The following is a 12,976-nucleotide window of genomic DNA, read 5'->3' as shown; positions in this document are numbered from 1 at the left end:
TTTACAATTTGAAAAAACAAACAATAACTGAGATCCGCACTAACTTGAAACTGTTTAACTCACCAGAAGTCTGGCGATATTAAGGTAGCAATGTATTCCAGGTACCAGTACCATGTAACAGGTTTTACATGTGTGTGAAATACGGTGTCTTTATAATTTCGTGCCTCCACAGCTGAATAACACAAATGTTAGTGAGTACCACGACAGCTGCATTTCATCTATGTTTATTTTGTTGCAAATAAAGATCTTCAGGTGACACTTCAAAATCTGCTAACAGTCTTCGTAATTAAGGTTGGTTGGTTTAAAAGAGGGTTTAAGAGGGTGAGAATATAACAAGTGAGACTGACAACACAAAACAGAGAGAAAGGAAAAACCACAAGAATGATGGGAGGGTAACAAACACTTAAATGGACAAAAGGAGAGAAGAAAACCACAGAAACACAAGTAACAGGTAGAAGAGATTAAAACAACGAAACAGATTACCATAGCTGGCTGGCCATGAGAATAAAAAGGAGGAGCCAGCCACTCTTCTACACAATAAAACCTCCACCCTAAACGCACTAGGGTGAAGGACATGGAGGGGGGGGGGGGGGGGGGGGGGCAAAAGGACATGCACTAAAACTTAGATAAAATTATAAAACCCACCCTCACGAATAAATTGTAAAACTAAATCAGCTGATGATACGTTTTCAGATTAAATTAGCAACGAGTCCGGTAACCAAAGATTTCATCAGAGGACAGTCAAAGTTGGACAGTGCACCAGAATATGGGCCACTGTCAACCAGGCGCCACACTGACACTAAGGCAGGTCTTCACGGCACAGGAGGTAGCTGTGGGTTGCTCAAGGGTGGCCAATGCGGAGCCGGCAGAGAACCACATAGTCCCTGCAAGGGGTCCGCATGGAGGACTGCCACACATTCGTAGTCTCATTAATGGCATGTAGTTTGTTGTGCCTACTGAGACTATGCATTCCGTATCCCAAAGCCAAAAAACCTGGTGGCGTAAAAACAAATGCAGGTCAGTTATTGGAATGCCAATCTCCATAGCCTGTTTGGTCAGCCTGTCAGCAACTTCACTGTCTGAGATTCCGACATGTCTTGGGGTCCTCACGAACACCACTGAACCACCAGACTGGTCCAGGGCATAGATGGACTCTTGGATGATCACTATCAAAGGATGAAGAGGGTAGCACTGGCCAATAGCTTGTAGGATGCTCAAGGAGTCAGTACATAGAAGAAACGACTCCCCAGGGCATGAACGGATGTGATTAAGAGCACGAGATATAGCCACCAGCTATGCAGTGAAAACACTGGAGCCATAAGGCAAGGAATGTTATTCAATATGACCGCCATGGACATACGCAAAGCCAATGTGACCGTCAGCCATCGAGCCGTAGGTGCGAACCACTTCATGCCCTCGGTACATGTCAAGAATTGAGAGGAAGTGACGGTGGAGAGCCCCGGGGTGAATGGAGTCCTTTGAGCCATGTTAAAGATCCAGGCGAAGCCGCGGCCTAGGTGTACATCATCATGGAGGCGTATGCGAATGGACCTCGAGTATAGGTGGTAAAGGCAAGGACTCCAGTTCAGACAGAAGGGATTGAATGTGAACAGCAATTGTAAGCCTTGACCTGGTCCGCCAATGTGGGAGATGAACTGCCGAGGGTGGGAAAACAAGACTGTAATTCGGATGCACAGGAGAATTACAAACATGTGCAACGTAACTGGTGAGCAGTTGTGCATGCCTGACCTGTCAGGCCACTGGTCACCGGACTCGTCCTAAAAGCTCCCGTCGCTAGTTGGACGCCACAGTGGTGCACTGGGTCCAGTAAACGCAATGCTGAGGGTGCTCCCCAACCTTAAACCAGACTCACATAGTCAAGGCAGGATTGAACAAAGGCTCCGTAGAGCTGCAGCAGCATAGAGCAATCTGTACTCCAGTTGGTGTTGCTCAAGCAGCAGATGGCACTGAGGTTATGCCTGGAGTGCCACGTAAGTTGATGCAGATGAGGAAGCCAAGTTAATCAGGGCATCAAAAACCAGTCCTAAAAATCAATGTGTCTCCACTACAGTGAGGGGATCATCAGTACAGTAAAGTTCTGGTTCCAGACGAACAGTACGATGCCGACAAGTGCATAACACACGACTTTGCAGCCAAACTCTGGAAGCTGTGGGCTAGAGCCCATGACTGCGCCTTGTGGATGGCTCCCTGTATTATTTTTTTTTTTTTTTTTTTTTTTTTAGTTTGCAAAACTGCCCATTCTGTGGCTTAGCGAAGGGTAAAAAAAAAAGCTAGTAGGAAATCAGCAGCAACAGGAGCAAAATTCAGAAAATGGGGAAACTAAAGAACAGAAGGAAAGCTTAGAAAACCACTATAGAAGAGGAGGGGGGGGGGGGGGGTGTTTTCCCCAAGAAGATCCTCAACTGACCGACATCATCTCACTGACACTGATAAACTCGAGTATGCAATTGGCTGAGCGCGCGTCATCTGCTAAAATGGAAGATCTATCAGGCGACAGCTGTAAATGGGCGTGTAGTGGAGTAACATAGGGGCACTGAAGTAAAAGGTGTCTCACCGTCCACAGCTGAGAGCAGTGGGGACAAAACGGGGGAGGATTGCCACTTAAAAGATGTCGATGGCTAAAAAGACAGTGCCCTATCCGGAGTCTAGTTAAAATTACTTATTCCTGACGACGAGTTCGGGAGGAAGAGGTCCAAGCACTGGGAAGACCTTTCACATCCTGCAATTTATTATTGGGAAGTGTAGACCAATGAGCGTGCCATAAAAGAGAGCAACACGACGACAGAAAACACACTGTAGATCGGCAAAGAGAACCATCCGAACAGCAGGATGAGGAAGAGAGACTGCAGGCTTGGCCACTATATCGGCCACCTCGTTTCCACAGATACCAACATGTCCTGGGTTCCAGAGTAATACCATAGAGACGCCCCCTGCGGAGCAAGTGTAGGCAGTCCTGAATCCGGTGGACCAGAGGGTGGACAGGGTAAAGTGCTTTGACACTGAGGAGAGAGCTGAGCGAATATGAGCGTATAATATAATGTATCCGCTGATGGCGATGGATGTATTGGACAGCCTGGAGAACAGCATAAAGCTCCACAGTAAAAACCAAACACTGGTCGGGAAGCCAAAAATCTATTAGGGGTGTCGCCAACAATATAGGCACTCCCAGTGTAAATAAATGCGGCATCCTTCATCGTGCACATAGAGCAGCAGATGCCCAACGATAAAACGAGAGAAGGGGTATCATCCTTGGGAAGCTGACAAAGGTCATGGAGCAGGCAGGTCCGGAGGCAGAGCCAAGGCGGTGCTGTATGCCCAGTTGTCAAGAAAGTTGTAGGAATGTGGAAGGAAAGAGATCTCAGCAGTTGACGGAAGTGGACTCCTGTTGGTAGTAGAGAGGAAGGGCGTCTTGCATAGCCCAAATCCACAGAGGCATCGAAAAAAAGGTCATGGGCCGGATTAGCAGGCATGGAAGACAGACAGCTAGCATAACGACTCAGAAGGACAGCTCGCCAATTGGACAGCGGAGGTTCAGCAGTCTCAGCATAAAGGTTTTCTACAGCGATGCTTTAGAAAGCTCCAGATGGTAAATGCAATCCGCGGTGGTGGACAGAGTCGAGATGCCGAAGAATAGACGGACGAGCAGAGGAGTAAACTATGCTTCCACAGTCCAATTTCGAGTGCACTAAGGCGCAATATAGGCAGAGAAAGACCACTCGGTCCGCTCCTCAGGAGGTACCATTCAGAACACAGTGTTCATGGATCACAGACAGCGAGCTGAAAGATAGAAAACGTGGGAGGACAGGCACCGTTTTTTGTCAAGCACAAGTCCCAAGAATTTAGCGACGTCTGCGAACGGAAGGTCAACAGGGCCTAGATGTAGGGAAGGTGGAAGAAATCCCGTGCGACGCCAAAAATTTACACAAGCGGTATTACTGGGGGAAAAGCGGTAGCCAGTTTTGATGGTCCAAGAGTGGAGACTATTGAGACATCCTTGAAGACGTTGTTCAAGAAGGCTGGTCCATTGAGAGCTGTAGTAGAGCGTAAAACTGTACACTAAGAGGGAGCCCAAGACATCGGAAAGGAGACAATCTATAATTGTCAACACTTAGCACAGAGCCATGGGGCACCCCATTTTCTTGGGAGAAAGTAAAGGTGAGAGTAGTGCTCACCAGCACTTTAAATGTGCACTCTGTCATAAATTCACGAATAGACAGGGGTAGCCGACTGCGAAAGCCCCAAGAGAACAGTACGTGGAGGATGCCTGTCCTCCAACAGGTATCGTACGCTCTCTCCAGATCAAAAAATATTGCTACCACTTGGCATTTCCTGAGAAAATTGTTCATGATATAAGTGGAGTGAGCAACAAGATGGTCAACTGCATCCAAACTGATCTTCCCTGAGATCGGCTTCTACCAGTTTTTCCATTTGTCTGTAAAGAATTCCCGTTAGTATTTTGCAGCTGTGACTTATTAAACTGATAGTTCAGTGATTTTCACACCTGTCAACACCTGCTTTCTTTGGGATTGGCATTATTATATTCTTCTTGAAGTCTGAGGGAGTTTCGCCTGTCTCATACATCTTGCTCATCAGATGGTAGATTTTGTCAGGACTGGCTTTCCCAAGGTTGTCAGTAGTTCTAACTGAATGTTGTCTACTCCCGGGGCCTTGTTTCGACTTAGGTCTTTCGGTATCATATCTCCGATTTCATCTTCATCTACATCCTCTTCCATTTCCATAATATTGTCCTCAAGTACATCGCCCTTGTATAGACCCTCTATATACTCCTTCCACCTTTCTGCTTTCCCTTCTTTGCTTAGAACTGGGTTTCCATCTGAGCTCTTAATATTCATACAAGTGGTTCTCTTTTCTCCAAAAGTCTCTTTAATTTTCCTGTAGGCACTATCTTACCCCTAGTGAGATAACCCTCTACATCCTTACATTTGTCCTCTAGCCATCCCTGCTTAGCCATTTTGCACTTCCTGTCAATCTCATTTTTGAGACGTTTGTATTCCTTTTTGCCTGCTTCATTTACTGCGTTTTCATGTTTTCTCCTTTCATCAATTAAATTCAATATCTCTTCTGGTACACAAGGATTTCTACTAGCCCTCATCTTTTTACCTACTTGATCCTCTGCTGCCTTCACTATTTCATCCCTCAGAGCTACCCATTCTTCTCCTACTACATTTCTTTCCCCCATTCCTGTCAATTGTTCCCTTATGCTCTCCCTGAAACTCTCTACAACCTCTGGTTTAGCCAGTTTATCCTGGTCCCATCTCCTTAAATTCCCACCTTTTTGCAGTTTCTTTAGTTTTAATCTACAGTTCATAACCAATAGGTTGTGGTCTGAGTCCACAGCTGCCCCTGGAAATGTCTTACTATTTAAAATCTGGTTCCTAAATCTCTGTCTTACCATTATGTAATCTATCTGAAACCTTCGAGCATCTCCAGGCCTCTTCCATGTATACAACCTTCTGTTATGATTCTTGAACCAAGTGTTAGCAATGATGAAGTTATGATCTGTGCAAAATTCTACCAGGCAGCTTCCTCTTTCATTTCTTAACCCCAATCCATATTCACCTACTACGTTTCCTTCTCTTCCTTTCCCCACTATCGAATTCCAGTCACCCGTGACTATTACATTTTCGTCTCCCTTCACTATCTGAATAATTTCTTTTATCTCATCATACATTTCATCAATTTCTTCATCATCTGCAGAGCTAGTTGGCATATAAATGTGTACTACTGTAGTAGGCGTGGGCTTTGTGTCTATCTTGGGCACAATAATGTGTTCACTATGCTGTTTGTAGCAGCTTACCTGCACTCCCATTTTTTAAATTCATTATTAAACCTCCTCCTGCATTACCCCTAGTTGATTTTGTATTTATAACCCTGTATTCACCTGACCAAAAGTCTTGTTCCTCCTACCATCGAACTTCACTAATTCCCACTATATCTAACTTTAACCTATCCATTTCCCATTTCAAATTTTCTAACCTACCTGCCTGATTAAGGGATCTGACATTCCACACTCTGATCCGTAGAACGCCAGTTTCGTTTCTCCTGATAAAGACGTCCTCTCGAGTAGTCCCCGCCCGGAGATTCGAATGGGGGACTATGCCATTATCTTTTAACCATACAGTAAAGCTGCATACATATATCAAATTGCATAACTATTAATTGATGTCACTTAATGATTTCCCTCTGAAAGTGAACTTAATTGCTGTCAGTCGTTACTGAAGCCTCGTTTACATATTCGAAGCCAATGCAGAATGTAAATATTATTATGAAACATATTTCTCAGACTGATGAACACAATAAGTGTGTCTTCACACTCATTTCTGAAATAATTATTTTAAATCAAATACATAGAAATCTAAATTCATGGTGCACACAGTGTAAAAAGATGTAATGTTTTTCATTTTCATATTTAGTGACATTGCTAATATTCATGAGAAAATGAACTTTAGTATTATGTAGGTCAATAAAGTTGACATTTAAAAAGAGATATATCAGATCAGAATAAACTCACTAAGCCAAATATACCATCAAAGAATTAGTTGGTACACTACCTCCACTGTATGAGAGCTTCCACACCAGCAATGACATAAAGTAGTGTTGTAACATGAAATATTTAACATGAACATACACTTCAGTTTTAGAAAACTGAGACTGAATTACTCACTCATACAGCAAAAAATATGAATTATGTTTACTCACACACCATACTGCACACAGAAATTAATGAAATACAAGGAAGCCACTCACCATAGGGTCCGGCTCAGAAGGTACCTCATCTGTTATCTCTTGTTTTATCCAGTTAGTATTCATGTCATCCATGGCTGCCACTGTACACGTCTGAAAAACAGACAATCAGATAAAAACATCTGTACTCAATTTCCATTGTTACTATGAGGTATAGCTCAAAGCCAATATTTTCCGTCTCTTATGGACCGCAGCAAACAACAAACTATACAAGAAATACATATGACCCTGGCTAAGAAACAAGCATCCAACGACATGACCTAATTTTTTACAGATAGTCAGAACACAATCTCAAAATCATGTAGAACGCAAATAAATGAATACTGAAATATTTTCACAGTTGCGAATACCAACAACCATCAGCTGTTTAAGGGAATGATGACAATGAAAATCTGTGCTGCACCAAAATTTGAATCTGGATTTCCCGCTTTCCACAAGTGGTTACCTTAGCCACTTTGGCTATCCATCCATGACTCACAGCCATACTCAAACTTATGTACGTCATCGTTCCTGTGCCACAACCTGTATTCATACACACATTACATAATTCCCACACAGGGGAGGACTTTTAATTTGATGTACTGCCCAGTATTAGTGAATAAATATGATATTTCAGTTTCTGTGCTGTTAAGAGAAACGACGCAATGTTCCTTCGGACGTGCATGCATGTCTGCAGGAATAAGTGCTGCGGCAACTACAGCTATTGCATCGTCATTCTTAACAATACAGGCACTGCAATATTGTATTATAAATGTATACTGATTGCTACAGTTCCTTTGGAGCACCGGCTTAAGGTATAATGCACTATGGGGCACTGGCTTAGGGTACATCGCACTATTTTGTGAACTATGGGAGAGTGATTTATCTGGATGAAACCTACATTTGGCATTATGATCAAGAAACTAATATAGTACAGTGAATTTACTAAGTAAAACCATAATGTACACTAGTTGACCAAATTTTGCAGACGAAGAAAGGAAGGTTAAATTGGAGCTTGCAGTTATCTGTTACATCAAAGTTTGTGGAATGATTCTGAGTCTATCCTGATGTACAATAGAATGTAAGTGTGCATTACGGAAACATCCGATTCCACCCCCCTGGCTTGACCCATGACGTCATCAAGGTGAGAACATCCCCTAGTTCCACCGTATACAATAGGGTGACCATAATGTCATTGCCTACAAATGTGAATAAAAATACAAACGTCACCAGAAAATTTCATTCTAGCAATAAAATGAAACTAACGGCACAACCGTAGGAAGTAGGCACTAAATTTACGAGGACACGAAAAACAACATCACAAACTAAATATCACATCCTATGTGAAAAACAAAAAATTCTCAGTGTACAACGTAACGTTACAAACACGAAAATCACATGAAACGTACACTTATATTGAACTACAGAGTTCAAAACGAAGGCCCCGGTATGAGGAAACTAAAACGCGCAACTCCAAAATGTTGTATTGCTAATGCCCTTCACCTACATAGCTCAAACGAAGCCAATGATATCAAAACCACGCAGACAAATTGAAAACCTGAAATGCCCTGCTTACTTGACCAATTAAAATAGAAACAAGAACTATAGGCCTACACCAAAACAAACAAACCATATATAAGGCATTAAAATGCAAATAAAAACAAAACATTACTCACCAACCACAGCCACCAACGAATACAACAAGGTGCCCCCTCATGCCCCCAACACACAATTAACAAAAACCTCCAAACGACCACAACCTCTCAACCCCCCCCCCTCCCCTCTTAACCAACCAAGCCACCGAATATTAGTCCTAATCACAACACCCACAAGGAAATAGAACAAACAAAAACTAATACCATTCACACATAAAAAAATGGAAAGATGAACGCTAACCAACATAATACTTGACTAAAACAATCTTCCTGATACCTAAAACAAGGTCCTCCATTGAATAGATCTCAAAATATTGTTGTGGTGTCAGAGTCACATACACAGGTCACTGATCCAAGGAGACAGGACTCTTAGTTAACTTCATATTCTCGTTACACACCACACCCCACATAGTAGGCAATCACACTGAACCGCTGCATAAACCTTACCACTGTCATATCGTTACCCTGTAGAACCGCATAGCATAACTTACATTTTTTCTGTCGTATCCATGCCAACAAAAAACAAGAAAACACTAACACATGTCAGTCCATAGCAAACAACATGAGCACATAATCCCCCGAAACAATAGATCAACTCACTGGCAACTGTAATACGTTCTTCCAGCAAATCCACATAATTGTTATACAAATTCACGTCACCGAATGCCACACATAAATCATCTTCCGACATGAACACCCACAAGCGCGCGCCACCAAATGCAACAATACGCCAACTATGTACAGACATGACCCGACTCACAAACCCGAGGCCCAGGAGAAGGACTTCACACAACATAACACGCTTACAGCGAGGGTCAAACCAAACGGTTTGACTCCAAAGCTTTCCTTGACTATCAAAGCGTTTTATAATCCTTTCATTATTAACAACTGGTGACAACAGAATAGAATCTGTAATTATAATCATACCACTCTATGCTGCACTTTGAATTCTTAAACGATTCACTGAACGAACTAGACGAATAATAAATACACACTGCAAACCAACAGAATGAATGGATTACACAGCACTTTCTTTCATCCCAATGTAACGAATTTCTGAAATGATTAGTAATAGCTATGGGCCCCTGTATCAAGAGAAATGACAATCAAACTGCTCACTTTGTAATCTGAAAGAGGTATACATCAGATCATAGAAAAATTCTCTTTTGTTTATATTTACATGCGGTGTGCACGTCAACACAACCATTCTAATATTTTCAATGGGGAAACTTTACAGTGGCCCTTTCTGCCTGTCACCAAATATTTAACACCGACTTTCACGTGGATCACAGCACAGAGAAACTGTTCCAGTAACTTCACATACCACATCACACTATCAGCCGCTTCTTTTACGAAGTTACGAGAGACAGACATAGCGATTTTATCGTACAGTGCGAAAATAGCAAGCATTTGACACGACACTACACATACGTGAAAACGTGCCTTTATCATGACTGTCAACAGTAGACGAAAAAGGCTTTTTTATTAAGTATTCCACTCCCTTACTCAATTCGAAAAATTGCATACTCAATGAAAGTAACCCAATTGTTTAGTTGTAATAAACAGTTATGTATGAAATTCATAACACCGTCCAAAGCCACAACCAAATACACCGAAAGTGATCTTGTCACAGAAAACTAAATACCAAATAAAGTTATGTTCAAATGTGTCCAACAACTGTAATAAACAAATACAATTGGGTAACGAAGTCATTACACCATGACAAGACATTCGCGAACTGCTTCAGGTATTAAATTAGTTCCAAAATAAATTGTTGTCTTTCCTTCGTTCATGTCTCTAATCCTTAGACACTTGTCTATTACCTGAAGAACGTAATGTACCACTTTTCGCAAAAACAAAAATTCGCAGTAACTTCGCAATACGCTACTCTCTTGTGCACTAAGATAATAAATGCGGAAGAACAAACTAACGCTATTGATCTGCCAGAACAGGCGTCTAAAGCTAGCCACTAGCGAAATGAGGGATGCTCAACTACCGGACCTACCGACAGATGGCCTTACCAGCTGGTCGTCTGTATTGCCCGCCATATTTGAATTTGCCAAGAAGTTTCTCTCGGTCTGTACGGTGTATAAGGAATTAAGGATTATCGAAATGGTGATTTCTTGTTCCGCTTTCAATTGTACGAAGCGATGGAGTAAGGAAAGTGACTTACCACTTCACAGGTAATAGGACTACCGATACAATACGAAAACAATACAGACTTAGTGCGTTTGCTAATTCGATGTTTTTGAACAGGTTTCCTCTAAAGCACCCAGAGCTGCTAAAGAAGTGGATTACTTCCGTGAAGCGGAAAGATTTTAAACCTACGTCTTGCAGTTTTCTTTGCGGAAACCTTTTCCGGCAAGATGATTACGTAGTGAGCCCTGGGACGTGGAAGAAACGTCTCAGACCCGAAGCAGTGCCATCAATTTTTGACTTTCCGACACATTTGATGCCACCAAATAAACAGCCACGACGACATGTTAGGATTTTGAGTGACAACGATGCTTCTCCATTTGAGGTAGCTAATTAATTTCCTTGCTATGTGCGTGGTTTTGACTTTTGTGAATTTATTTCGTACGCACACAAATGGGCTACATAGGTCTAAGCAATGTTGTAATAGTTCCATATTTTTGTTTTTAGCGTTCTGTCCTGGAATCCGTGCTTGATTTGCTCTCTGCAGAAGCTACTGATTGCGTGGAGAATGTTGTCAATGAGAATTCTTCCGTGGAAAGCATGTCCCATTTATCCAATGCAGAAGCTGCGAATTGTGTCGAAATCGTTAGTATAATGATGTTTTCACACCCACAAAGTTTTCTTATAATATTTTTTCATCAAGCCTTGAGTTATTTCAATCACATATAACGAAATTATTTCTTTATTTCAGAGTGCAGTTGGTTCTCAAGTAGTTGATTGTGGTATACAGTCGAAAGTAGAAATGGAAGACAAGGCGACCAAAACTTGCAATTTTTTCTCAGACATTGTGCACGAATTAAAACGTAAACTGAAGTGTGTTCGTGAAAAACTTCGAAGAAGAGAGAAGAAAGTGTTTTCCATGGATGACATCATAAGTTCATTGAAGGAGAAGGGGCATCTTCCTGAGAAGTTACATAACTTCCTCAATCATCAGAAAGGAACACAAGTGGAATTAGTGTGCAATTTAGTGGACAACTCCTCTCGTCAAAGGGTAATAGATACACAACAAATGTGAAAATGTTTGCGATGACTGTGTACTTTTATTCACCAGCAGCATATGAATACCTGCAAAAATTAATGCCTCTGACCCATAAATCATTGATTTCCAAATGGGTGGCAAGTGTCGGCTGTGAAACTGGCTTCTTAAAAGATGTTTTTAAGTACGTTGATTCGAACCCAATCGTAAGGGACCAGTTCAGCGATTCATGTCTAATTGTAGACAGTGTGGCACTTAGGAAGCAAGTAGTTTGGGACCAAGGAACTAAGCAATACACAGGTTTTTTAGAGTTTGGTGGGGAAGTGCCTCAGTCAAAAGAAGTAATAGAGGCATCTGAGGCTCTGGTTTTCATGCTTGTCTCTATTAAAGGCAAATTTATATGCCCGATTGCATATTTCTTTATCAATGGTGTACAGGCAAATAATCAAGCCACACTGATGAAATCCGCTTTAGAGAGGCTGCATAGTTCTGGCATTAGGGTTTGGTGTGTTACATGTGATGGCTGCAAGGTAAATATAAGCACTTTACGTACACTTGGCTGTACTTTAAATTTTTCCAAGGGTGATTTTAAGAGCTACAATGTTTATTGTATGTTGGACATGTCATATGATGAAGTTTGCCAGAAATGCTCTAGCAGAAGTATCTGCTATTGAGTCTCCAACTGGCATTATTAGATGGCATTTCATTGAGCAATTGAACAAGGTACAACAAGAAGAAGATATGACATTTGCCAACAAACTATCAGGACAACATATAAGTTATGTAAATAGAAAATGAATGTTTCATTAGCTCCACAGACTTTGAGTTCTAGTGTGGCAGATAGTATAGAGTTTTTGAGGAGGGTTGGTGATCCAAATGTTAAAGGAAGTGAAGCAACAGTAGAATTTTTGTATAATATTGATAGAATTTTTGATATTCTGAACTCCAGAAATCCATTAGGTAAAGGGTATAAGAGCCCCCTGAGACTTGACAACAAATATTATTGGCTTGGTATTTAAAAAAAAATTAAATTTAAAAAAATGGCTCTGAGCACTATGGAACTTAGCATCTATGAACATCAGTCCCCTTGAACTTAGAACTACTTAAACCTAACTAACCTGAGGACATCACACAACACCCAGTCAACACATTGGTATTTTCAGACACACTGAAAATTATATCAAAAGCTTAAAAATCATTGGTGTTCCATTGCTGCTCCATGCAAGAAGTACTTTTGCTTTTGGGATAATTTTCAATATGCAATCAGTAAGGCACATAGCTCTGACACGTATGCTTCGTGTTGAATCTCCTTTGAAGCATTTGCTAACATATAAACTGTCACAAGACCACATAGAGCTTTTTTTCCCCTGCATTCGGTCCAGAT

The 12,976-nt window shown here is 41.6% G+C and overlaps 1 protein-coding gene across 1 annotated transcript in view; it reads right to left on the bottom strand.

The window, feature by feature from the left end:
- LOC124719956 (zinc finger protein 235-like) overlaps nucleotides 1-10,379 on the bottom strand; it is a 70,223-nt gene extending 59,844 nt beyond the window's left edge. The window contains exons 1-2 of the mRNA XM_047245167.1: nucleotides 10,244-10,379; nucleotides 6,790-6,879 (exon numbers count right to left, since the gene is read on the bottom strand). Of these exons, the coding sequence (XP_047101123.1) occupies nucleotides 6,790-6,861 (72 nt within the window). The 5' untranslated portion in view covers nucleotides 6,862-6,879; nucleotides 10,244-10,379. The remainder of the gene's footprint in view (nucleotides 1-6,789; nucleotides 6,880-10,243) is intronic.
- Between the last annotated feature and the right edge of the window lie 2,597 nt (nucleotides 10,380-12,976).

Source organism: Schistocerca piceifrons, chromosome 11 (assembly GCF_021461385.2).
Source record: "Schistocerca piceifrons isolate TAMUIC-IGC-003096 chromosome 11, iqSchPice1.1, whole genome shotgun sequence".
Lineage (NCBI taxonomy): Eukaryota > Metazoa > Arthropoda > Insecta > Orthoptera > Acrididae > Schistocerca > Schistocerca piceifrons.
This window is presented reverse-complemented; position numbering and strand designations above follow the sequence as displayed.